Source organism: Gymnodraco acuticeps, unplaced genomic scaffold (genome assembly GCF_902827175.1).
Source record: "Gymnodraco acuticeps unplaced genomic scaffold, fGymAcu1.1, whole genome shotgun sequence".
In the NCBI taxonomy this organism is placed as follows: Eukaryota; Metazoa; Chordata; class Actinopteri; order Perciformes; family Bathydraconidae; genus Gymnodraco; species Gymnodraco acuticeps.
In genome coordinates, this window is record NW_022990508.1 from 124,094 (window position 1) to 148,640 (window position 24,547).

The following is a 24,547-nucleotide window of genomic DNA, read 5'->3' on the forward strand; positions in this document are numbered from 1 at the left end:
GTTGTCACCATATTTAACCTAATTTGATGTTTTTCTACAAGCCTATGCTATGGAGTGGTGTGCAATCCATTTATTACATTTAGTCCTGGAGAACGCAGTATGCAGCAGAATATCCTATCCCAAGTCGTCGTTAGTGTAGTAGGTCCAGTATTTATATTGTTCCTGCTTTAAATAAGGACATCCGTCTGATTTTAAAGCAGGCTTTTGGCTGATATCACGTTTCACTAGGCAGTGCGCCTGCGCGAATATATGCTTTGTGATAGGACATTGAGAGTCCAATAATAAGAGAACATGTGATTCCGGCCAACCATTGAGCACGAAATTAGACAAACAACATCATGGCAACCAATCCTCGCCGTCCACCGCGAACCAGCATGGCAGAGAGGCGTGTCGCCTGTCATTGAGCGGGCGTTGTCACTTCAGCTCGTGGGCATTGCAACCAATAGCATACAAGTTTACCAGCAAACAACCAATCACAGGATCCGACTGTTGAATGCAGAAACTGTCACCATCTTGGCTCAACGCCGTGTGCTTTTGCTAATGTGAATTAGAACCAAAATGGCGGAACAAGAGCCCCAGTGGCAGTTGGTGACGAGGCGTTGGTGATTGACGGCATACATATCCAGTAGGAGCTTGACTGGTTATGTCCAGTAGCCAATCGTATCGTAGTACACGGGAGCTTTGTGGTGAAGTCGGCTACAGTAGTTAACTGACGTCCAGATCAACAAGCCACTATTTTGGAAGCAGTTTGATAAACACTCACTGTTCCTCAGTTGATGTCAGTCAGCTATCTGCGTTTCCAGAGACTTATCAGCGATAAACCAGCACAGAACTAACCAGCCACATAGCCCTGAACCGATAAGGTTAGAAGACTTCGTCCGTTGAACTTTTCAAGACAACTAGCTCGTGTTTTTGTATCAATTTTTACACCAACTGACGGCCAACGGTCGTTTTTTTTTTTGATTGACCTAATCTTTTACATCAACCGAGCTAGCAGTTTTTATCGTGTTAACGTTAGCTCATTTTTGTTTCGACAAAAAGGCACTATACTCGGTTTTATTTGTATAAGTCAAGCAATCCGTTTTGTTTTGTCAACAAGCTATTATTTTTCATCGAAGAACTACAAAACCAACGATATTAATCACTTGAAAAAAAGGGCTAAAAGTGTTAGCGTTGACAAGGCACCTAACACTAAACCCTTGAACCGTTTAAACAGTCATTAAAAAGAACCTGTCTTTTAACTGAATGGTGCTGATTTTAGTACATTTAACTTGAACATAACACCGTTTGGCTCTAGGAGTAACTGCCTTTTTTTTTAAAGAAATAACTAGAACAGCCACCAGGGTGTAAAAAGGCGAGCATTGGTAGAACCTGAGGCAAGTTGTGTACATCCAAGGAATCCCTCATCGGATTTTTACATTAATATCAGTGTTATTGTGGAAAATGGCGGCGATCGGAATGGTGCAGATGTTGATCGAAGCAGCCGAGTATCTTGAGCGCAGGGAACGAGGTAAAGTGTATTGTTTTCTACAATCTATGTTGTGTACAAGATCAATTACAATCACACCCCTCCCCCTCAATCATGCTAATGTATGCAAGCTATTTTTAATCCTGTTGCAGGCAGCCCTTTATTTCGTTTTACATCCAAGTAATCGGAGCCATGCATTCATAAATGCAATGAATTTTGCACATCAATCAATTAATCAATATTCTGACATTTTTGGGAAATATTGCAAGCACAAAAAACACGTGCATTTGCCTTTTTTTGATGAATGAGAAGCATAGATGTAGATAGATGTGCAGGGAGACATTGTTTTCATGGAGGCCCCTCCTTTCCCTCTGTTGTGGTTTGGTTGTGGGGTTTATTCCAGTTCAAGATGACATCATTGTCCAGGCTGAGGAGAGAAAATACTGTCTAAAGATACTGCATGAAATCCATCCATTGCATGCTGCATTTAATCACAAGACATTGCTACTGAATTCTCAATAGGCTTAAGATGAAATGTGGCACATTTTGCAGTACTACTGTTGTCGGTTTAGCATATTTTCACTGTGGCTATATTTTGCATTGCCATATATATGGACACGTGACAACTATGTTGTTTATTTGCTTGCAGAAGCTGAACACGGCTATGCCTCCATGCCACCATTCATCAGCAGCGGAGAGACGGAAAGCTTGAAAAGGAAAAGCAAAAGCAAGAAAAACACAAGTAGCAGGTAAAGGCATATCAGCTCCTCATCGCCAGAAAACATGTTGTATCATTATTCACCTCTGCATTAAGGCGCTTATACTAGCCCCTCTGCAAGTGTGTCCCCACTGAGTGTAGCAAGATTGATGTTTCCTGCTTTGTTGTGTGCACATTTAAATTATTTTTTCGGTTCTGCTATTAGAAATGTGTCAAACCATAGTCATATGAAATTCTAATCGCTACAAAATTGTGCTTGACATAACAGAAAAAGGTCCTCTGGTAAACAAGACATGGCTTCATGTAGCCACGCAAGTCTTTTAGGTTAAGGCCCCCCATGTCCTCTTCAAAGCATTTGACTGACCGCAGCAAGCATCAGTCTGGCTTAAAGCAAAGGGCCACACTGTAAGGCAAACTGGGTCAGTCAAGGTGACTGCAGAAGACATGTCAGTGAAGGAACACGTCCTCACCGCTCCAGTCAATGGACACTTCTGCACGAACACAGAATTCCATCAATCAATCAGATCGGGACAGATTTATGTTTCGCCCACACCCCACAGATCAATGTGCTTCCGGAGTAGATTGCAATTATGAAAGTACAGCACTGGTGGAACCATATTCTAAACAACCTTAAAGTGTGTTTATTAAAGCTGCTCAAAAAATATACATTTTCCTAAAATGGTGGAACATGTTGATCTCAGCAGTTCAAATATAGAAATGTCCTGCTACCTCTGCTTACAGAACAAGACATTTGATCATATCCCTTTGGACTTTGAGAAAGTGGGATGAAAATGTTCCACTATTTTCTGACATTTTGTAGACAAAACCATGATTATTATGAAAAATGATGGTCAAATGTGTCATTAATAATCCTCAATTGCAACCCTAGTTTTTATATCCACACGTGTTTTTGCACTTGAGACTCCCTAAATGAAAACACCAGAAGGAAACAGCTAATTGATGCCACAACAGAAAGATTTATGCTTGATTTATGTTGGAAAAGTTGTCCTTTTTTTATTTTAGATATAAATAATATGTTCTAAAGTCTGAACAGTGACATTAGGGGACTTTCTCCAACAGCAGGCATACATGGCCACCCACTATTCAAATTCAAAACCTTTATTTATCCAGGTAAAATCCCATTGAGATCAATGATCTCTTTTTCAAGGGAGACCTGCAAATACTATACTATAGCATGCCTTACTTCTTCAGAAATAGAAGGGCCGACTGATTTAAACACTTTCCAGTGTGTCGAGAGGCATTTGATTGATGCATGTACAATAAATGCAATGATGTACTCGAGTTACAGAAGAGCAGAGTGGCAGCTAGCTCACTTAATGCATATGTTAGCCCATTAAGATTGATTGTAGTCTCGGGTTGAACCCACATCAGGTATGTTGGTATGAAGGCACACCATCCATCATCCAGCCAGTACTGGAATGAATGCGGAACACTTGACCTGAAGCATATTAATATGTTTATATACAGAACTCTTACCTTATCTAACCCTCACGTTCAGTACGTCCAGATTTTGTTTTAACTTTCTGCAACAGAAACAGAAAGGCCCACTTCCTGTTTTGATTGCTGACATTTGGTTGTTAAACAACATCGTTATGGGGAAATGCAAGTTTGCATCCAAATGGTTGGAAGATAAGGAGGAAGGACAATCAATACTGTATATAGTCAATGTGGGGTAAAGTGTGTCGCCAAGGTAACCGGTTAAAATGTATGGAAAGGGTCTTAAAAAAAGCTCTTAAAAGGTATTACATTTGACTTCAGGATTCCTGCATATACCCTGTCTATTAGTGCTGGGGGGAAATGATTATTTTGAAAACGATTAATCGGGCGATTATTTGATCGATTAGTCGACTAATCTAACGATTATTTTTCTGTTGTTCAATTCATAAAAAAAGTAATGTAAAAAAAACGTAATGTAAAAAAAAAATGTTTTCACGATACTGTGTCTCAGGGGATCTTAATATTTAAGAACCTATTAATGTGTTATACCAGATTAACGGAAATAATCTCAGCTAATTGACGATACAAACCATGTTTACCAAAACAAAACACAAGTCTCATGAGAAGCATCTAAATGACCCCTGAGCGAAAAATGCTAACGGACATTGGCACAGAACTCAAGATAAAAGTACCCTTATTACTTATCGTAGCTGCACATACAATATATCCGATTAAAGCTGAGACTCCACAGATTATGTAGGTATATAGTATCATCACTGAGTGATCCGGACTCGCGACAGGGGAAGCAAATACAGTCATCACAACACGTACCTTCACAGAGCTTCTCGGGAGATCGTCTCACCGCCGTAGCTGTCAATCTGATCAAAATACGTGTTCAATGGCAATAAAATGAGAAAAAACGCGGCTGAATCGGTTAATCCATAGGTTTTTAACGTCTATGTATAAAAAATAGGGCCGGGACTTTAACGCGTTAATTAAGATTAATTAATTACACAAAAATTAACGCGTTAAAAAAATTAACGCATTTTAATCGCACTTATTTTTGCACCGCGGAACGTTTCTCACTGGATGAGTTTCAGGCGTACCGATTATACTGGAGCACCAACTAACGTTCATGACTTCAGACAACAACAAACCACAGTGAACAACAGTGGGAAATGTTGTTTTAAAAAACGGACGGATGGAAGCGTCGATAAGAGCACGGTTGTGTGCAAATTATGCAAAAAGGAATTTGCATATCACCGCAGCACATCAAGCCTCAAGTATCACCTCAATGCAAAACATATAGCAGCTAGCGTGGACGTTAGCCTCTTTTATCGCGTTCACACCAAAAAGAGCCGGTACTAAAATGTGTTCATGAGAACCTTTTTACCCCCACGAAAGTCCCTGCTAGAGAGCAGAGAGCTGCTAGAGAGCAGGGACTTTCGTACGGCTCTCTTGTGAGAAAAGAGCTATATTTATGATTGGCTGGGCGGATTGCAAACCACGCCCCGTAAAACTCCCAAAAAGTTTTGTGAAGCCGCCATTTTATTATCCTTGCATTAGCATTATTAGCATTAGCCCAGCGCAGAAACGCAGAGAGACTAACTTATGGCGACACAAAATAAAACATGGGAGCGGTGGAGATGAGGAGGTGTCGGCGTTCTGGCGATTTACTCGGAAGCCTTCAGTAGAAGCTGCTGGGACTCCCAGCAGCTTCTACTGAAGCCAGTCCCCAACTCCGGGGACTTCCGGCCGGGGACTTTGGGCGGCAGTATACGCCGTTTGCGGCCTGCCAGTAAACCCAAAGCAGCAGAAGAAGAAGTGACGTCAGCGGCTTCATTTGACTAATCCTCCCCCAGGTTCAAAGAGTTCTCATGAACTAAATTCTCATGAACCTTTGTGGGAAAAGTACTGCGGTGGGAATGCGCCTAATGGTATACTAAAATCCATGTGAAAAAAATTGCTTCTCACTGTTCTCAGGTCAAATATTTATATGTGATTAAAAATGCGATTAATTTCGATTAATTAATTACAAAGCCTCTAATTAATTAGATTAATTTTTTTAATCGAGTCCCGGCCCTAATAAAAAAATGATTGAATTTATAATCCATAATTCCATTTTATGTAAAAATCGGAGAGCAAATGCTAGCTGCTAATGGTAGCCACCACAGCTAGCTGCTGCTTCTGCTAGGCTATGCAGCAGTCTCAGTGAGATATAAATATATAAATATCTTTGCGTTTTGGACTAACTTTAAAATATTCCCATGCTTTTGAAGACCTAGGGCGAGATGTTTTCGTTTGGGGGCTTCGTGCGCAATCCTGTGAGGAGGAGGTGGTAGCCGTTTCAGTCTCCATTGTGTTTGAAGTGCGATTGCGAACTGCTTGTTGCTTTGGGTGACCCACGTGTGTGTAGCGACGCGTCGACGCGGAAATATGTCGTCGACGATATTTTGAAGTCGTCGACGCGTTGCTACAGCACTACTGTCTATGCTATTTTATTATATTTATACTAGTGTTTAGACTTAAAATGACAATAATATTGTTTATAACAGTTCATTTTGCGACAATACATTTTCCTACAGAATTAGCTATCGCCACAGGCCTAGACAAAACTGCTTTCATCCATTTAAGTTTGTTCAAATAATGGAAACACTGTGAATGTTTTCAAGGACCGACGTGCGTACAGCGATGTCCTCATTTGAACCGTCCTGTCCCTATCGGCGGTGGCTGACATTCAGATGTGTTAGATGACACGTTTGTTCCGTGTGTCTAATGTACAGAGCACATGATGTGAAGCATGTGAACTATGTTTATAGGTCTGTTACCCCTCATAACCCAATGCACATAATATCCAGCTATAATACCCACTGATCTAAAGTTACACCGCTGCAGACATTTGAGTGTTCAATACTTGTTTTTATTAATTTGTTAATTATCAATTAATATTTCTTCAGTCTGTAGAAGTTTTAAGGGAAATAGCTTCCATCATTTCCCAGATTCCAACGCGACACCTTTTCATTATTTTTATTTTTTATAACAGTAAAAAAAAAAAAATATATATATATATATATATAATAAAAACAGAGAATCTCACATTAGAAAAATTGATTTATTTTAAATGAATGATTAGATTATCAAAATAGTTGCAGATGAATGCTTTCAATTTAACTAATTGTTACATTAAGCTCTAGTCGACTGCCAAACTCTGGTTAAAGAAATCTATTAATCAATTAATTTCCTGCATTTATCGAATTAGTTGACTAGATTAGCAGGAAGACATTGTCGTTCATTGTACACATTTAAAATATTGCTCTGTTCTCTTAATGTACGTAAATATATATTTTATCAAACATTTTTAGATTTAACAAGAAAAATACAGAAACTAACACAAACATGGCTACGAGTAGGGCTGCTCAATTAATCGTATTTGAATCGCAATTACGATGTTGACTTGCAACGATTACGAAAACAACGTAATCGAAATAAAAACGAATTATACTTAAAGTTCAAGGTAATCAACTGTTAAAAACATACTGTTCACATTTTTTCAATAAATTGATGTTTTCAAATAAATGGATAATCGTTTTTAATAATCGTGATATCAATTATTGACCCAAATAATCGAGATTATGATTTTTGCCATAATCGAGCCGCCCTAACGAGTACCGGCCCCTTCCTACCCAAATATAAACAAAAAGAAGACCTTACTCAAAAGGATGAGGTTTAAAAAAATAAAATCTAAGACTACATAAACCAAAGCAACACACGATAACGACAAGCAATGTTAACAATCCTTGCTCATCAGATTACTAATAGTCATTTTTATTTTTAATATCAAATCTGATGTAAGCGTGGTAAAGAGTCTGATAGGGTTGCCGAATCTTAAGAAATCTACAATATTAACGAAACAGTCTGATCTTTTTGAGTGAGCGATACATTTCCATAAACCATTTTGTGACGCAATTCCTGGCAATGCCTTCTGAAAAACCTCTTGAATGTTTCTTTAATGAGCAATACTGGAAGTAGGATTCCTTAATAAGCACATTTACAGATCTAATGGGAAGACTGCTCTTTGCAAGGAACTAGGTGTCACTGAAATATTTGGTTTAGCCTGTTGACAGGGTTAGTCGGTTGGGCTTGGCGGTGATACACCTCTATTGTTCTTTCGTATCCACCACTAAAAGATGCAGGGTGTGAAGTACAGCAGGAACACACCTGCCTCCAGCTCAGGACATGTCTTAACATGCTTAGCAGGCAAAACATTTTTAGACATGCCTCGAGAACAACATGTAAAGTAGACTACGAGCTGCTGAAGGTCTGTCCTCCTGCCATAAAACCTTTTTAGCCTACCAGCACTTTGACCATTTTATTTATTTAACTACAAGGTTATGTTAATCAACCAGCTGCTCATCTGTGAGCACTACTATATTACTATAAAAGGGCTTCAGAAGTAATTAATAAGAGTGTTTGCTCAGCCTTGATGATTCGATATGGTGTGATGTTGGATCCTGATCATTAATAAGCAGACCTGCACTATGACTGAACGAATGTTGCTCTCCAGGGGGAGGGGGGATTTCTGCCAGAGAAGACTATTAATTGAGCAGGCGTGATAAGTTATTTTGTTGCTTTTAAGACTTGAAATGTAGGGCAGGCAGGCAGGCACTTATATATGTGAAGCCACTCAACCCAGTACGTTGAAGCTCCTCCAGTTTCTGTTGTTTAACCATGGCGTGGATTCGTGAGTGGTGGGGGAGGGGAGTCGCTGTGATTCTGGTCTGTATGTGTGTTAGTAGTACCGACTCCCCCTTCCCCCTCATCTCTCTCTCCCACTTGTGTTTTTCTCTCTCTCCTCACCTCCTCCACCCCTCTGTTTCTTTATTTTCTGCTCTATTCTCACTCTTGGCAGGCAGTGGAAAGCACCAGCTCCTCCATTAAATGGATGGAGAGTCCTCCCCCACCCTACACACCCTACACAAACACACTGGTAACTACAGTGCACTATGGAAATCATACTGTGATCTTTCCCTCCTTGTTGACCTGGCAAATCGAATCTTTCCATGCTCTCCACGTGGTGTTGTTGTTCAGGATGATGTGGTTTACTTGGGCGAGGCTTCAGAAATGAAAATACAGGTTAAAGGTGGATTCATGTTGTAGACCGAGCGCTGGTGAATCATGTTCTAGACGCAATTCAGTTTTCCATCCAGTATAAGCTTAAACTCTCCATGAAGGACGCCATAAGAGATTACAGCCTATGTGTTAGTCTTTGTCCAGGGAATTGTATTAAAAGATGGGTTAAAGGTTTAGACTATATTCAGACATTATTATTACAGTATTATTCAGAAATCGATACGGTTTAAATCGGATATTCCAATTTAGGCCCTAATCGATGTAGAGTTTTGCAGTTAAGACATGGGCGGCCATGGTTCAGGGGGACAGTTGAGCGGTTTTCCACCAATCTATTCTAAAGGTTGGCAATTTGATATTCAGGCCCCTGGGTCAACATGTTGAAGTGTCCTTGGGCAAGATACTAAATCCCAAATGGCTCCCAATGGCTCGGCCAACGCTTGTGGATGTCTGTCTCCTGAAGAGCAGGTGGCATCTTGTACACCAGGGAGGCGTGTGGCGCAGTGGATTTCCGAGTTGGTGTTCGGATCAGGGGAGCACAGGTTCAAACCCCACTGCAGTCAGCATGTCGTTGTGTCCCTGAGACACTTCACCCCAAATTGCTCCTGTGGGGATTGCCCACAGTATTGAGTATGTAAGTCACTTTGGATAAAAGCGTCTAACAAGTGACATGTCATGTAATGTATGGCATCATCTGCCTTCAGGGTATTAAGCAGTTGGTACTTGTACAGCTGCAAAAGCTCTCCAAGTGCTCACAATGACCAGAAAAGCATTGTATGAATGCAGCCTATTTACTATTTACATGTGAGATATGTTTTATTCTTAGTATCCTTCTTTGGACATGTATACAGCGTATTTGAAATTCTGCATCTCAGTTGAGGTTTTTACTTTTGACCAATTCAGTATTACAAATGGATTCTCCCATAACGTCACCCATTGGTTTCTGAAGTGCCGTTGTGAAGCTCAAGATGGGCGGCTCTGGGTGTTAGCATCTTGGCAGAAACCGCCTTACCCTTGACTGATCTATAAATGGCCATTGTTGTTGGAGCCAAGCCCTTTTTATAATGTGTGACTTCCAGCCTTAATATAATTAAAATGTGTGAGTTTTAACATAAATAATCTTCCAATTATGCAAATGCTGTGACATTAGTATCCAGGAGCCGTTTCACAATGCTTTGAGAGGTGTTACTTCTCTTAGTTGACGTATAAGGTCTCAGGAACCAGGGTACCCAGTTTCGTAGTCTTGTCCATCACTTTGTACAAGTGCATTGCTACATAGTGGAATGTGGTTGCATTACTAAGAAGAGGAAGTAGTTCGAAAGTGCAAATAATGACAGTCAAATAATTTCCTCTTATTTAAAGTAAGGCCAACTGCAAATGTATTATCCAAAATGTCCGTTGGAGACATTTTTCTTTGCATTTTCACAGTTTACAATTAATTAACCCACTTCCTGATTCAAGTTTGACTTACCGTACTTTTAGTTTATTTCTGTAGATTCAGTTTCTCGTGCAATGAGGTATTATTAGCTAGGCTAAGCTACTAGCTAGACTAGAGTGATATGTAATTGGAGCAACCCATAAATAAATCCACATTAGACAACTCATAATTACTCATAATTACTCAATATCAGCTGCTGTCATGTCATGGATGCGAACGCTGGAGGTGTAGCCGGTTAGGGCAGGCGGTGGGAGTTGTCCCTGAGTCTGAATGTAGCCTGAATAACTGGGATCATTTCTCTGCAGCAATGTTATGTCACCAGCGGCTGTCTGCCCGGCGCAGGAATGCTCTCTGGCCGGAGGGGGCGACTGACAGAGAGAGCAGCCAAAGCTGAAACAAGATAATACACACACACACACACGATCATTGCTGATCAGAGGATAGGGGACTACAGTATTTGTAAGCTTAGTCTAGACATAAAAAGACACTTTAATCTGTTTTTAGTGGTTCAATTTAGTCTTTTGGAAAAATGACCCTGCAGTTATCTGTCTTTTATTGACTCCAGGTCCAACACTTTTTTTCTTTTACCAGTGCAAAGCTCTGTGACGTGTTGAAGTGAATATATAGCAGATTAAATGAACAGGAATGTGGTCCATTATTACAATTGAATAACATGGAAGACAAACTAAACATTTTCTCTCTTTAAAGCCACCAGACTCCAATGGCAGGAACAGTCGTTTTACTTCCCAGATCACAACAAAACACAACATAAACTAAATCTAAGTAATAACCTAACCTTACCAAAGATCTGTGATTGCAAAGTCTGTGTAAATCTTTCCACTGTTCCAACAATCAACAACTCTGGTTTGAGAGTGTACAGTGTATAGACTGAATAAGTAACCAATATAAAAAAGATTGTAAGATTTTCACTGTTACTAACCCTGCTTTTGGTGCATGTGTGAATGAGAAACACCAGGGAGAAAAGCAAACCTTCCTATACATTCTATTTTGGTTGAAAGTGGTATGAGTGAGTGAGAGCGCTGTGAGGATCAGGGCGGTGACTGTGTAGCCCAGCTGAGCTGAAGGTGCAGAGGCTATTTTTGGACTTACTGTAAGGTGAGGGGATCACGAGGTCAGGCGGAGGTAGAGGAGGGTTCAGGCATGCTGATCTTTGCCTCATGCCCAACTCCTAGGGCTGTTCGATTATTTTGGTCAATAATTGATATCACGATTATTAAATACCATTATTATGTCCATTTATTGAACTTTAAAACAAATACAAATAATAATTTGAACAGTATATTTGTAACTGTTGATTACCCTGAACGTATAATTCAACTGAAAAACCAATACAAAAATAAATGATATATTTAAATAAATAATAAATACCAATAAACAAGATCAACAAATATTTTGGAGCGCACTTCCACAAGCTACTAAACATATATAAATATGATAAATAAAAATAAATTAGACAAAAATAAATGAGATCAAATATGTTCACAACCTAGCGAAGTAAAATAATCGTTTTTTTTTATTATGTTTATTTTGTAATTGTGGCAGGCCAAAATCCTAATTGCGATTAAAATACGATTAATTGCACAGCCCTACCAACCCCCGCAGCCCACTACCCTTTTACACTTCATTCCAAAAACTACTTCTAACCCCATTTCTGCACGCTCTCTCGGTGAGTGTGTCGCTTTAACACTGCAATGCAGGAGTCATGCTGGCCACTCGCACACCTCCATCTCAGTTTACCTTCAGCACTGTGTCTCCCCCCCACCCCCACCTCTCCCAGTACTACATGCACAGTGGATAATCAGCCAATATGGAGGGCTCAGTCCCTGGCTTCTGTTTCTAGTTACTGTTACTATGTTTACCGGGGGGCCTCTCCACCAGAGTGTGGTCCTTAAATAAGCCTTCATAGAACAAGCCTTCGAGCATCCGAATATCCAGCTTTTTTTATTTTTTTTCTCTAGAATCTCATTTTGTCGGTAGTTCTGACTTCTCATAAACTCCCACACAGCCTTTTCTCTGTCTCCCACTCTCCTGCAGAAAGACCTTGGTCTGCATTGATGGCTCACAATGAGAAAACCTGTTTAAACAGTGTTTTAATCAAGTGTGTTTTATCTCCGCAGGTCTACGCACAATGAAATGGAAAAGAACAGGTATGTAGAAGTGATCTCATCTCTGTGTGCATATTTGTGAATTGTGGAAAGTGTCTGTTGAATCATTGGAACATTGAACATATTTCCATGTAATCAGATTAAAGAATCTCTGTTCAATCTGGAGGAAGGATTTACACATGATGAATGTAAATTCTCTAGATAATCAGGGTATTATTCAATTCAAGGCTTTATTGTCACGTGCACATTAGCTACAGTGTTGATATGGTAATGAACAACTTAGGTCACCTCCAACAGTGCAACATATATATAGGACATAGAACAAATAAAACAGATTACATATTAAAAAGATGCATGAAAGGCTACTAAGTTATTGTTAAAAGACAATTCAAAAATAAAAAAGCCTGAAATGGAAAATAGGAAAGACTTAAAATGTTCTATTGAAAAGGAAATGTAATTATAAAATATGATTTTAAATACATAAATTATAAAGATATTATTGTATCTTTTCATTTTTTTCATTCTTCCATTTTATGTTTGAACATTTCCTCCTTTCAATTTGGCATCTTATTCGGGATTAAGATATATTGCTATTCCATATTAAATAAAATAGCCTGATTAGTACTAAAATATAAATATTATTTAATATAATTGTTCCATTCTGATTTAAATGAATATGCTATCAGTTGGTAAACAGCATACCTACTCAAAGCATGCTGATGTTAGCATTAAGCTAAAGGCACTGCATGTCCAAAGCTATCCGTATACTACTGCTATAAAACACCAAATGAATACTTTTAATATAAAACTCTTTGGCTAAGATAATACCACAGGCTGTGAGGTTGAAATGAATAAAAAAAATAAGCCTGCTGTTCCTCAGGCCTTATTTTTGATTCAGTGCTTCCATCCGGCCTGTGCTAGCTGATCCAAAGCAGCGGCCTGAATAATGTATCGCACCGAGGCCTGTGTCTGGGGTTTATCCCTCTGCATGTGTGGAACACCTCGAGCCCAGCAGTCAGTCACGGTAACGACCACAGCCCGGCGTACCACTCTTAAGAACATTCATAGCCTTTAGCCACTTTCTCCCACCACTCGCTTGATGATAGAGAGCCATGTTGGGCGGATAGAAAATGACTCACGGAGGCTAGCAAAACCAGAGGAGTGCAATAAGACCCCTCACACCGTGCGTGCAGCAATACTGGCTTAGTCAAATCTCTCTCTCTCTGTGTGTGTGTGTGTGTGTGTGTGTGTGTGTGTGTGTGTGTGTGTGTGTGTGTGTGTGTGTGTGGTGTGTGTGTGTGTGTGTGTGTGTGTGTGTGTGTGTGTGTGTGTGTGTGTGTGTGTGTGTGTGTGTGACCCCCTCAAGGCGGTCCCATGCCCGTAAAATGCTGCTTCTTATTTTAAGTTTCGTTGCCTTGCTCCGCTCTGTGGGGGGGGGGGGGGGGGGGGGGGGGGAGAGTCTGTCGATGGGGATCAAAGCTGTCCGGTCCCACATGCTAAGTGCTAGCCAGAAAGCCGCGGCGTTTAAGTCCCGACTCTCCCGATGGCCAATCCGTGCCTCCCCTGACTGCACGTCGCTGACACACACCGATGCAGTGCAGACTCTCTGCACGGAGGAGCAGCGGAGTCCGGGCGATGCTGCTCCTCCTAGGAAGAGACACATGTTCACTAAGCAGAACTATATCCGGTCACAGAGATCTGCTATTTTAAAGTAAGGTCATCACATATCGACCCTAAATATAGTCTATATTAAGAACGAGAAAAGTCTTAACATATATATCGTTTTTTGTAAACATATGACAAATGTGTGAGGGTGATGACGTCAGAGCATCGTCCTATGTGCTGGGGCTTAGCCCCGGACAGCCCCAGCCCAATTTAACCCCTGGGTATTTGTGAGGGAGCTCCTATATGGCATTACCCCGCTGAAGCTCACCAAAGTTTAATATATTTCATAGTTCAAAGTTTTGTCAATTGTTTTGTTTATTGGTCAAATACTGGTTTCTTATGGTTTCTGATGAGTTTTACTGGAATGAAAGAGCACAGAGTTCAGAAGCAACAAAGCAGCATACTGCATTAGACCTGACCTTCACAGAGAGGTTGAAGTTCATGTGGAGAGGAGGCTTCAGTCTGTCTGCACTCTGTTTAGTTGTGCTATCGTACAATCAATATAGTCAATGTGAGGTAAAGTGTAACCGGTTAGAACTCGAAGTTGCGATGAGGTCTTAAAATGTATGGAAAGGGTCTTAAATAAGGTCTTAAAAGGTTTTACATCTGGACTTCAGGATTCCCGTATATACCCTGTACATGCTAGTCCTCCCAGCTGGTCACGTCCAGTTAGTGTTGGGGGTCAAAAGGGCGGGGGGGAAATGTACTGCTACTCAGGGAAAGTGCATCACGCTGCCCTAGATGTAGTTTTCAGTTGGACTTAGGTGTAGGCTTCAAGATCAACCATGTTGGATTTTAAGGGACACCTTGGTGGTCTATAATGGTTTATTAACCATTTGTTGCTTATGAAGCGATCATCTTTGTGACTCCTCCAACAAATGATTTAACAATATAAATATGGTATGTTTTGATTCATATGCAACAAATGGCTAATACACCCACTGAGCCACATTATGAATCATTTATACGTCTTAAACTTGGCTTCAGCTTTAGGAACTTTGTCATAAACATAATGATTGAGACACTTTGGTTGTTGTATCAATCAACTATTCATTCTTGCATTAGCGCCATTCTTCCTGATAATTCATGAATTACATCCTGAATTAATTCATGCTTTCTAATTAAGGCGTGCATGAATGAATGAATCCATGCACGACAAAGTGGTCTGAAGTCCGGTGTCTCTTCATCACAAACTGGGTCAGCACTCGCACCAGTCATGTGCATTTAAAAATAAATCAGAAGTCCTTTTTTTGTCCCTCAGTCAAGAGACAGTCTAGACGGAAGACTAAATTAAGAAGGCTAATTTAATAAAGAGGAAAACACACATTTACTAAAATCAGTTCAGCACCCTGGTTATAATAAGAAGCAAAAGTAAGTGAGCTGGTAGTTAACAGAGAAATGTAAGTTCTGGCCTTCACCTGATCCTCGTCCACATACTCGCTCACTAGTAACACAATGCAGCCACACTGAACGAGAAGAACCTGCAGCTGAAAAAGCTCTGTCACAGCCACACCCCGAGTCTTCATCTGTCATTTAGAAACCATGTGACCTGTGCCACTTCCTGATTCTGCTGCTGGCACTCTGTGCTGTTCAACAAACTTTAGCCAGCTTTGCTTATTATGTCAGGAAAACACAGCGAGGGCATTTCCATGTTATGTAACAGCAATGTTCATGCCCTTTGGACTCAGCTGAGGAGTTGCTTTCAGCCGAACACTGCTTTGTATGTGCGTGTGTTTTTAAAAAGGGCCCGGGCTGGGATTGTATGTATGTGTGTGTCCTCTGCACAGTCACATCCCTCTTCCCTCTTCCCGTGTGTTTTACCTATAAACCTGAGAAGTTAAAAACGTCCCAATTTTTTTTTTAAGAAATATGTATACGAGCATTCAAAGCAAAGACTCCTAATCAGGATTACCTTGCAGCACACTATAAATGAATAGCTCATCCTGCAGGCTCTCAGTTGCCAAAACATTTTTAGCACTCTCAAGAGTCTGACGTACAAACACGCCCACTCACTCGGGCACACACACACTCAGCTGAGGCCGGAGGTGTGTGTTGTATAACATCGGGGTCAACTGGTCGCCAACACCCACCAGACCGAAGCAACTGCCAGCTCAGAAAGGCTGCAGGAAGAAATGTAAATGTGAGCCGTGTTAGAGGACGGCTGACATTAATAATGAGCTCTGATCTGAGAATATGTCACTGCTGATATTTGGATTTCAGCACATTTTACAGAGCACTTTTACACTGTTACTCAAATGTCCTACGTAGCAAGTCTGTGGTTATGTTACGAAGCTTCAGAAGCACTCAGGAGAGCGTCAGCAGTGCAGGAAACCTCACATGGGCAAACGTTTTACTCTGCCTCCTTTATGAATAAGTAACTCTAGCATTTGAATAAAAAAGCAGAGGGACTGAAACACATGCACAGTGGCTCTGATTAAATACAAATACCTCATTGAAGGCCTGCAACTAACGATTAGTTTCATTATTGACTAAGCTGTTGATTTTATAGTTTGATTCATTCATAGTTTTGGCCTAACATTGGAGAAAATAGTTAAATGTCCATACAAGTTCCTCAAAGTCCATTGTGTTGTCCCCACTTTGAATTGGTAGAAAATGTAGAAAAGCAGGAAATAAAAATAAACATCATTTTTGCCAGAGATTATCACACAAATGGGCGTTATCTTCCTCCAGAGATGTTAGGTTGTATTTCATTTGTTTTGGTCCTAAAATAATAATAATTATAATAATAATAAAAAAACACGTTTTCGAAAAAAGAAGATACTCATTTGATATCTTAGCTCAGTGGTTCTCAAACTGTTTTCAATGATGTACCACTTTGAAAACATATTCCGCCAAGTACCCCCTGATCAGCGCAAACACAATTTGTGAGGGAAAACATGCCTATATAAAGAGGTACAGCACAGCGCTGCACCATCAGTGTCTGATTTATTAAAACAACAACATTGTAACTGAGAAACACTTAAATGCTACATTTCAAATGTTTACAATCCATCACTAAATTCATGGCAAACCAATTTTAACATCAAGCAATAACACTGAGACGACATTAGTTGCATTGAACTGATCTTTTTAATAAGTTGTAATTACAGTGTAGTGAAACATGGGCTTGAGCTTCACTGAGGATCTTTGTCATTCTGACAGGGAGGCACCTGCAGTTATTACACTTTGCCTTTTGAAATATGTGTAACTCTGTTCATATAAAACCCACTCTGCTCAAACTTCCTTACTTTTCCTAAAATTGGTTTATTTATTTATTTTGGGGCGTGGGGAATGAAGAGAAAACAAATATGAGCATTTTATGAGCATGGGATTTTGACTCCTCATAAAAACATTATGCATAATGCTGCGCTACTTTGCGGCCACAGGCCGTTGCCAAGCAACGCTTATTGTTTAGGTCCTTTGATAAGCAGGCAGTCAAATAATTAACTAAAACTAGCTAGATCTGATTTGGACATAGACGCGAGTGAAGTCTAACCGGACGAGAGAGAGGGATCAGATCAGCTGCTGCTGACGGAGAACACGCAGCTCTGCATGATCACAGCTCCGCCGCTGTGACGGACCGTTGAGCCGAGCAAAATACACTAAGAGTTAGACCTAACACACTTAGCTAGTAAATCTACTCTGGAACTAGCTAAACTAGTTATACATATATTTATTCTTTACTGTCGGGTCACTTATTACAGGTTCAGCGAGCTGCACGAGACTGACGGGCTGTCAGGAGAGGGGGAAGAAAAGAGAGCACCCCGTTTATCGTTCCCATTTTATTATCCAGAGTTTCTGTAAACCTTTGAATTAAGTAGTTAATCTACTATTAGTAGTTTGTTTAAATGCATTAATTATGTTTGTTTTCTTCATTAACATAAAATAAATCTCACGTACCCCCTGCAGTACTCCAACGTACCCCTAGGGGTCCGCGTACCCCCATTTGAGAACCACTGGCTTAGTGGGACTAGTTAAATACATTCAGATGATTCTCTGTCTACAATACAACTAAGAAAACGCCAGCAATGAAAGCATGAGATGTGGTTTAAGGCTCCAAAGAATGTTCTTCATTGATTGACAAACTACTCTTTCCATGGCTAAGAATGAACTTGCCTGCTCAACTTCAGCTGCTTGTGTGTATCTGACGGTAGATCAATCAATAATCATGTTTCCCCCTCTTTGTTTCTTCTCTCCTGTTCCAGACGGGCAAATCTACGGCTCTGTTTGGAGCGCTTGAAATCCCTCGTTCCCTTAGGAAAGGATGCCAACAGGCACACCACCCTCAGCCTGCTGATGAAGGCCAGAGAACATATCAAGGTGTGGGGCTTTAAAGTGTCATGATGTGTAATGATGCAGAGGTTAAAAAGCACAGGTAGGTTTATCGGTGCATCTCTAACTAGAAGACATCTACTAAAGCCTAGAGGGCAATCTGTGAAGTGCTGTTTCGGGGAAGGAAGGTGGATTGTTTTGGATGTGATGAGGGTTACTTTAAGGGTTGGGTTTTGAGCGCTGTGTTGTTCTGCTCCCTGCAGAGGTTGGAGGAGAGCGACAGGAGAGCGCAGCACACGATGGATCAGCTGCAGAGGGAGAGGAGGCACCTGAGGAGACGCCTCGAACAGCTGGGGGTGGAAAGGACCCGCATGGACAGCACCGGCTCCACCCAGTCCGACAAGTCCGACTCTGACCAAGGTACACACACACATAACACACACATAACACACACACACACACATAACACACACACACATAACACACACACATAACAGACACACACTACTTTGCCTGAGAGAAGAGATAAAGAGGGGGAATCAAGACAGGGTTGCTTTCACAGATGTTTAGGATATGCAAATATCAGCTGCCCTGACTGTACGCGGCACCACGCCTTGTTTATTCAGGAAAGATTCAAGTAGTAATTAAGGTTAGGCGATGGGTTAAAACGTTCCAACTGACACCATCAGCCAACAACCAGAGCATCGTAAAACACTTCATTCAAACTTGACGGAAACAAAATAAAACTCGCCCTAACTTTGCTAGTCTTTAAAAAAATTCTAACAATCACCAACTCTGGGTTTGGTTGAAACAAACTATTAATTAACCGTTTTAGTTTGGAGTTGAAGTCACTCTCATTTTAAACAGATACACTGTTTCCCCCAGCTGTCGCTCTCTGCATTCAATTAACAATATAATGACGAAAAAAGCCAGAAATTAGCTTTTTACCAACTTTCAAACCTAAAGAGATAATTTATCATGTTTGTTTTTTGGTATAAATAATCTCATTTCACTTGATACTGATATCATAAATACAGTCTGTACGGATCAACAAGACATGAATGACAGAATAAAAAACAATAAAATGACAGCATAGATAATCCAAATGACAAATGATATGGTGTGACACTGACATAATATCAATGTCATACCAAAGCTTTACCATTACAATAAGCACGTGTCCCGTCTGTGTAAAGAGATTCTAAAAGTTTCAGAAGAAGAAATGCTCTCACTTTTTGTCCTGATCCATTTATATGTAGCCTTTTATTTATCCAGGTAAAAATCCCATTGAGATCAACGATCTCTTTTACAAGGGAGACCTGCCAATATAAAAACCTGTCTGAAAATGAGCTGATCAGATTTGGCCATTTTATGATGTCATAACGATTTTTGGTCTTGTGTAACCATTAGCCAATCACCAACCAGGGTAACCCCCCCCCCCCACCAGCACCATTGTGTTCTTTTTAACCAAATATCTCTCAGAGGGGCGTGGGGGAGGGGCTCCTTATTTTCATCTAAAGTAACACTTTTGAAACAGGGCTGGAACAGAGGGGATTATGGGTAATGCTGCATTGATCTGTTTGGTGTTTGGAGCCAAACACTTCAGAGACATGTTCTGTATATATCTGAGACCTATAATATATTGATGAAAAACAGTATAATAGGGCACCTTTAACCGTGTTGTGTCTCCTGTGAGCAGAGGACCTGGATGTGGACGTGGAGGGGACGGACTACCTGCTGGGGGACCTGGAGTGGAGCACCAGCAGCGTGAGCGACTCGGGGGACGAGCGGGGGAGTCTGCGCAGCAGCTGCAGCGACGAGGGCTACTCCAGCGCCTGCCTGCTGCGCCTGCAGGACACTCAGGAGATCGCCACGCAGCTGGCCTGCAGCCTATAGGCGCCAAGCCCCGCCTCCTCCTCCCCCTCAGCCAATCCCGTCCCAGGATGCCTCACCACTCCCTAAATGCGATCTGAGACCCCCCCCAGCCCCCTTACTTTGACCTCCATCCAACACCTTTTAGACACACCCACCCATCATCAGCGGTCAGTCATTAAGGTGTCCCCCGCTCTGCTCTGCACCAATCAAACGAGTGGGATTTTAAAGACACTCCAACCCCCCCGTCACTCCGTCCATCCGTCAGAAACACAACTTTCAGCCAGAGAATGTTACTACACAATGCCCCACTGCCTCTTTTCTATGCCTCAAGAGACATGGGAAGCACTTATGAGATTTCACAAATACTAACACACACACACACACACACACACACACACACACACACACACACACACACACACACACACCCCTCCATCGCTCCTGGTTGTCCCGTCCTCCCAAAGGTGTGACACTGACATGATGCAGGGCTTTTTTCTGCCCCGTCATGGTACTTTTGCACTTACAGCAAAAACATCTTTTTTCAAATGCTGTCTCTTAAAAACTTGAAGGAGCCCCCCCGCCCCCCCCCCCCCCCCCCACCACTACAGTAATGTTACAAGATGAGCTGAGCGTTATTATTATCTCTGGCCTACACTAAAGCTGCCTGTGTGAGGTGTGACTCGGGGCTGCCAGCAATACGCCGCTTAGCACGCACCCAGGCATCGGCAGGCTCCTAACTTTATGATTTTCTGTCCACACCTGCCAGTTTAGAGAGTACAAAAACGTAAAAAAAAAACTTTGTGCGGCATGAGATTGTGAAAGGGAGGGTTTATGGGATGGGTTTTTAATGTTGTTCTCCCTCTCTCTGATGACTGTTGCGTTTTCACAGCATCCTTTTATCGTAATGTGTGTTTGTCACGTTTTGAGGGGGGTCACTAGCCGGTTTGGAAACTTTTTTAAAACGCCAGCCACCGGGGCCCGATGCAGGTTACATGTTGGCAGGTGCTGGCACATTTTAGTACACGACTTCCTCTTGTTCTTCACTGCCCCGTTCAGCAGGTGTTAACAGGAAGATCTACTGAGAGAACATTCCATGTGTAGAGAGGACAGACAGGCAGGTGAGATTATTTTCACGAGTGGATGTTCCTGCCATTTATTTATGAAGGAGCCCAGATTGTCTCTCCTTCGCCTTGCCTTCATAGCTATTTATTGTTTCTGCAAAAAAAAAATGTTAATGTAAATAGTTTACAGAAATATCTCTATGTCTATCAACAAATGTATTTATTAGATATACTAAATATATAGATGAATATATAGAAATATATTTAATTAGTCATTCTACTTGTGAGAGTTTCCGATGTGTAGTGTTGTTTGCACAGCCTAGTCAATCCTTAGAGTATTTAGAATCGTCTCTTGTGCCTCGAGGCTTTTGTTCACAATTCGGCACGGTGCTCATAGGAAATGAAATGTTTTTCTTTGTGATTGGTCATAATTTTTTCGCTGTTTTCAAAAAGCCAACTCCCTTTTTAAACGGGGGGAGTATAAAATGACAAAAAAACTTGAATAATTTATTAAAAAATGGACTTTTAAAAAAAAGTATAAAAGAGAGATGAGCTGGTGGCCAGGGTGAGCGTGGAGATGATTCTTCTGGCAAGAGCTGCGCTATCTCCGTGCAGAGGAACCCAAAAACGAAAACGGCCGCCTCGTGAGAATGTAGCGCCTTTTTTGTTCGGTTCAAAAATCATCACGGGCAGCAAAGGGGAGGGTCTTCTGAATGTAAATGTCCTCTAACCCTGCAGTGTAGCAGCCCGACGCCAAAGGAACCTCCATCCCACATCCACCCACCGCTCACAAGTCTCATTGAAAGCATGAATCCGAAAAATAGATTTAGGATTGTTTAGTGTGGAATGCTGCTTATTTTAATATTTGTTTTGTTGTCAAATTGGAAACCTTTTCAAACGGAGAGGAGCTATGTAGCCGCGTTACGAGGAGAGCTAAAGGGGAGACGTAACGGGGCATAAAGTGTGAGTGAGTGGGCAGTTGTGTTCACTGAAATGCCATCTGTCAGTGTGTGTATGTGTAAACAGTATGTGTGAGTGTGTGTGTGTGTGTGTGTGTGTCGTCGCTGTCTTCAGAGAGACGTTTTTAGGGGTGGTAGAGGGTGGGTGGTTTTAAAATTATATTGTTAGGCTTCGTCTCTGTTTGCTAGTCAAATGCAAAAAAAAGTCCACTTCATGTATTTACCTAAAGCATTAATGTCTGTTGAAGGGAGTCTCCTGTTTCCTCCTTTTTCCATCCATCTCCTGTTGTGTGTCTTCCGCCAATCTGTGTGTGTGTGTGTGTGTGTGTGTGTGTGTGTGAGAAAGTGTGTGTGTGTGTGTGTGTGTGTGAAATGCTTGATTTTATGACGAACCCTTTTAACATTTAACCAGTTGCAGTTTGGCGATATCAACAATTCCTTTTCCAAAATCAAACATATCCAAAATGTAATTCTGTCTGTAAAAAATAACTGCATTTCATTGATTGCTATTTAATTCGTTTTTCTAGCTTTCACCATTGACTTATATTCAAACTCAATGACAGATGTATCTATTATTCATCTTTGACGTGTTATAATTCAACATATCTATGATGTTATTTTGGCTAGTTGCAATTGTAATAAGGATATCTGCAACCCAATTCTCACAAGTGGAGATGTTGTAGATATCTTAATTTATTCTTAATTTATAAATATCTCATGTTCTGACTAGTCCAAATGTACTCAATTTAGATATCTAGAAATATATATTTCAGATATAATACAATTCTTACTAGTAAAGTAATTATATATTTGTAAGATTACACACCTAAAATACAAAATGTAACAACTCATTTGTTACTATTCAGAATTTAATTAAATACAAAATAAATATTCAAAATGCTGTTGAATATATCTGAAAATTAACTATTTATTTTTCAACATGGGGAAATTCAATTGTAGATATCTTATCAATTACTACGTGTGAAAATGTACTTGAAATCTGTGTCAAAATCTCTTTAATTTAAAATTCAAACTATTAGTAACTAAATCACTGCTAGCCAGCTCTACTGTTTACATTTGAAAGGGTATGCCACACAAGAACATGTAACTCCCCCCCCTCACCCTTCCTCCCCCTCTTAAAGACCCGGTGCTCTCAGCCTCAGGACGCAGGCGTGGAGTCTTTAAAGAACAACACTTTAAGATGTGTACTAAGCATCAGGAGAAACTCGTGTTCATGTGTATATTTGAGATTGTTTGTTGTTGCACATTTAATGTCCCTGCATACAAAGTGGCTGATAATGCCTTAAAACACGACAGAAGTATATATGATATGTATGACTGTATATGATATATTTATATCGACGTGTATCACAAGGGTCATTCCTTTCATTGTCTCAGGCGTGGTGCTTTCATGCAACACACACACACACCGTGTCATAGCTCCATGGACATCGTTGCCGCCTTTCTCAAAGGTCAAATGTCTGTTTGTTGAACAATAAGGAGGGCGTTTTGTGCACCTACTTTTTAAGAATTGGATCATTTGGACACTGTCTTCTAAAGAAAACACTTACAATGTTGGGGAAAATAACCTTTTAAAGTGAGTTGTGGAGCATCAATTTGTATTTGCCATTGATATTAAAGGAATAAAACATTGGAAACCCTTGTTTACCTACCTAACACCTTGTTGTCTTTATTTGTACTTCCTTCACCTACAAAGACAAATTCACCAAAAGACTCCAAATGGACACATGACTGCAACAGATGAACAGAAACTAAACAAAACCATGATGTCATAAAATACAGCAAAGCAAGACAGTATAACCAGGGAGATACAGATGATTACAAAGGCACACAATAAGACCTCTCAAAGAGACAACAAATTACTATTAAAGGTAGGGTAGGTAAGAATGGAGAAACCAGCTCGAGTGCGCAAGAATTTGAAAATACACAACAGAAACAAATCTGCCCCTTCCTTCAGACTTCCTTACAGAGCCCCTCCTCCAACACACACGAACGCGCACATGACCAATGAGGGCACGAGATAAGTTTGTGCCCAGATGGAAGGCTGACAGGCAGGTAGGCCATCCAGTTACTTTAGCCGGGCCGGCTCAGATGATTGGTCGAGCTTTTTACAGCGCCACGGCTTCCATAGGTGACATTTTATAATGGATTTATTGTCAAAGCATTTAATGTATTCATTGCTATCGAGATGTTAAGAGCATTCCATGGAATATAACAAGTGTTTCTGAAGTGAATTACTTACCCCACCTTTAAGAGACACAAAACAACCGCACAAAAACTACAAAGAGACTTGAACTGACCACAAAAACACAAATTAAAAACAATTTAAAATGACCACAGAAAAGCAACAAGACTCAAC

General features: G+C 40.7%; 1 protein-coding gene across 2 annotated transcripts; it reads left to right on the forward strand.

Moving 5' to 3' along the window:
• The first annotated feature begins 691 nt into the window (after positions 1–691).
• mxd1 (MAX dimerization protein 1) lies at positions 692–23,844 on the forward strand. 2 transcript variants are annotated; one of them, XM_034226930.1, is made up of 7 exons: positions 692–1,510; positions 2,118–2,217; positions 8,554–8,631; positions 12,348–12,377; positions 18,206–18,320; positions 18,536–18,692; positions 19,972–23,844. In XM_034226930.1, exons 1-7 carry the CDS (start codon positions 1,444–1,446, stop codon positions 20,166–20,168), a joined length of 744 nt encoding a protein of 247 aa, XP_034082821.1. In that variant the 5' UTR covers positions 692–1,443; the 3' UTR covers positions 20,169–23,844. The 2 variants fall into 2 exon arrangements, with proteins under 2 accessions (XP_034082821.1, XP_034082822.1); XM_034226931.1 differs by lacking the exon at positions 8,554–8,631 and having other exon boundaries at positions 695–1,510.
• Positions 23,845–24,547: the final 703 nt, after the last annotated feature.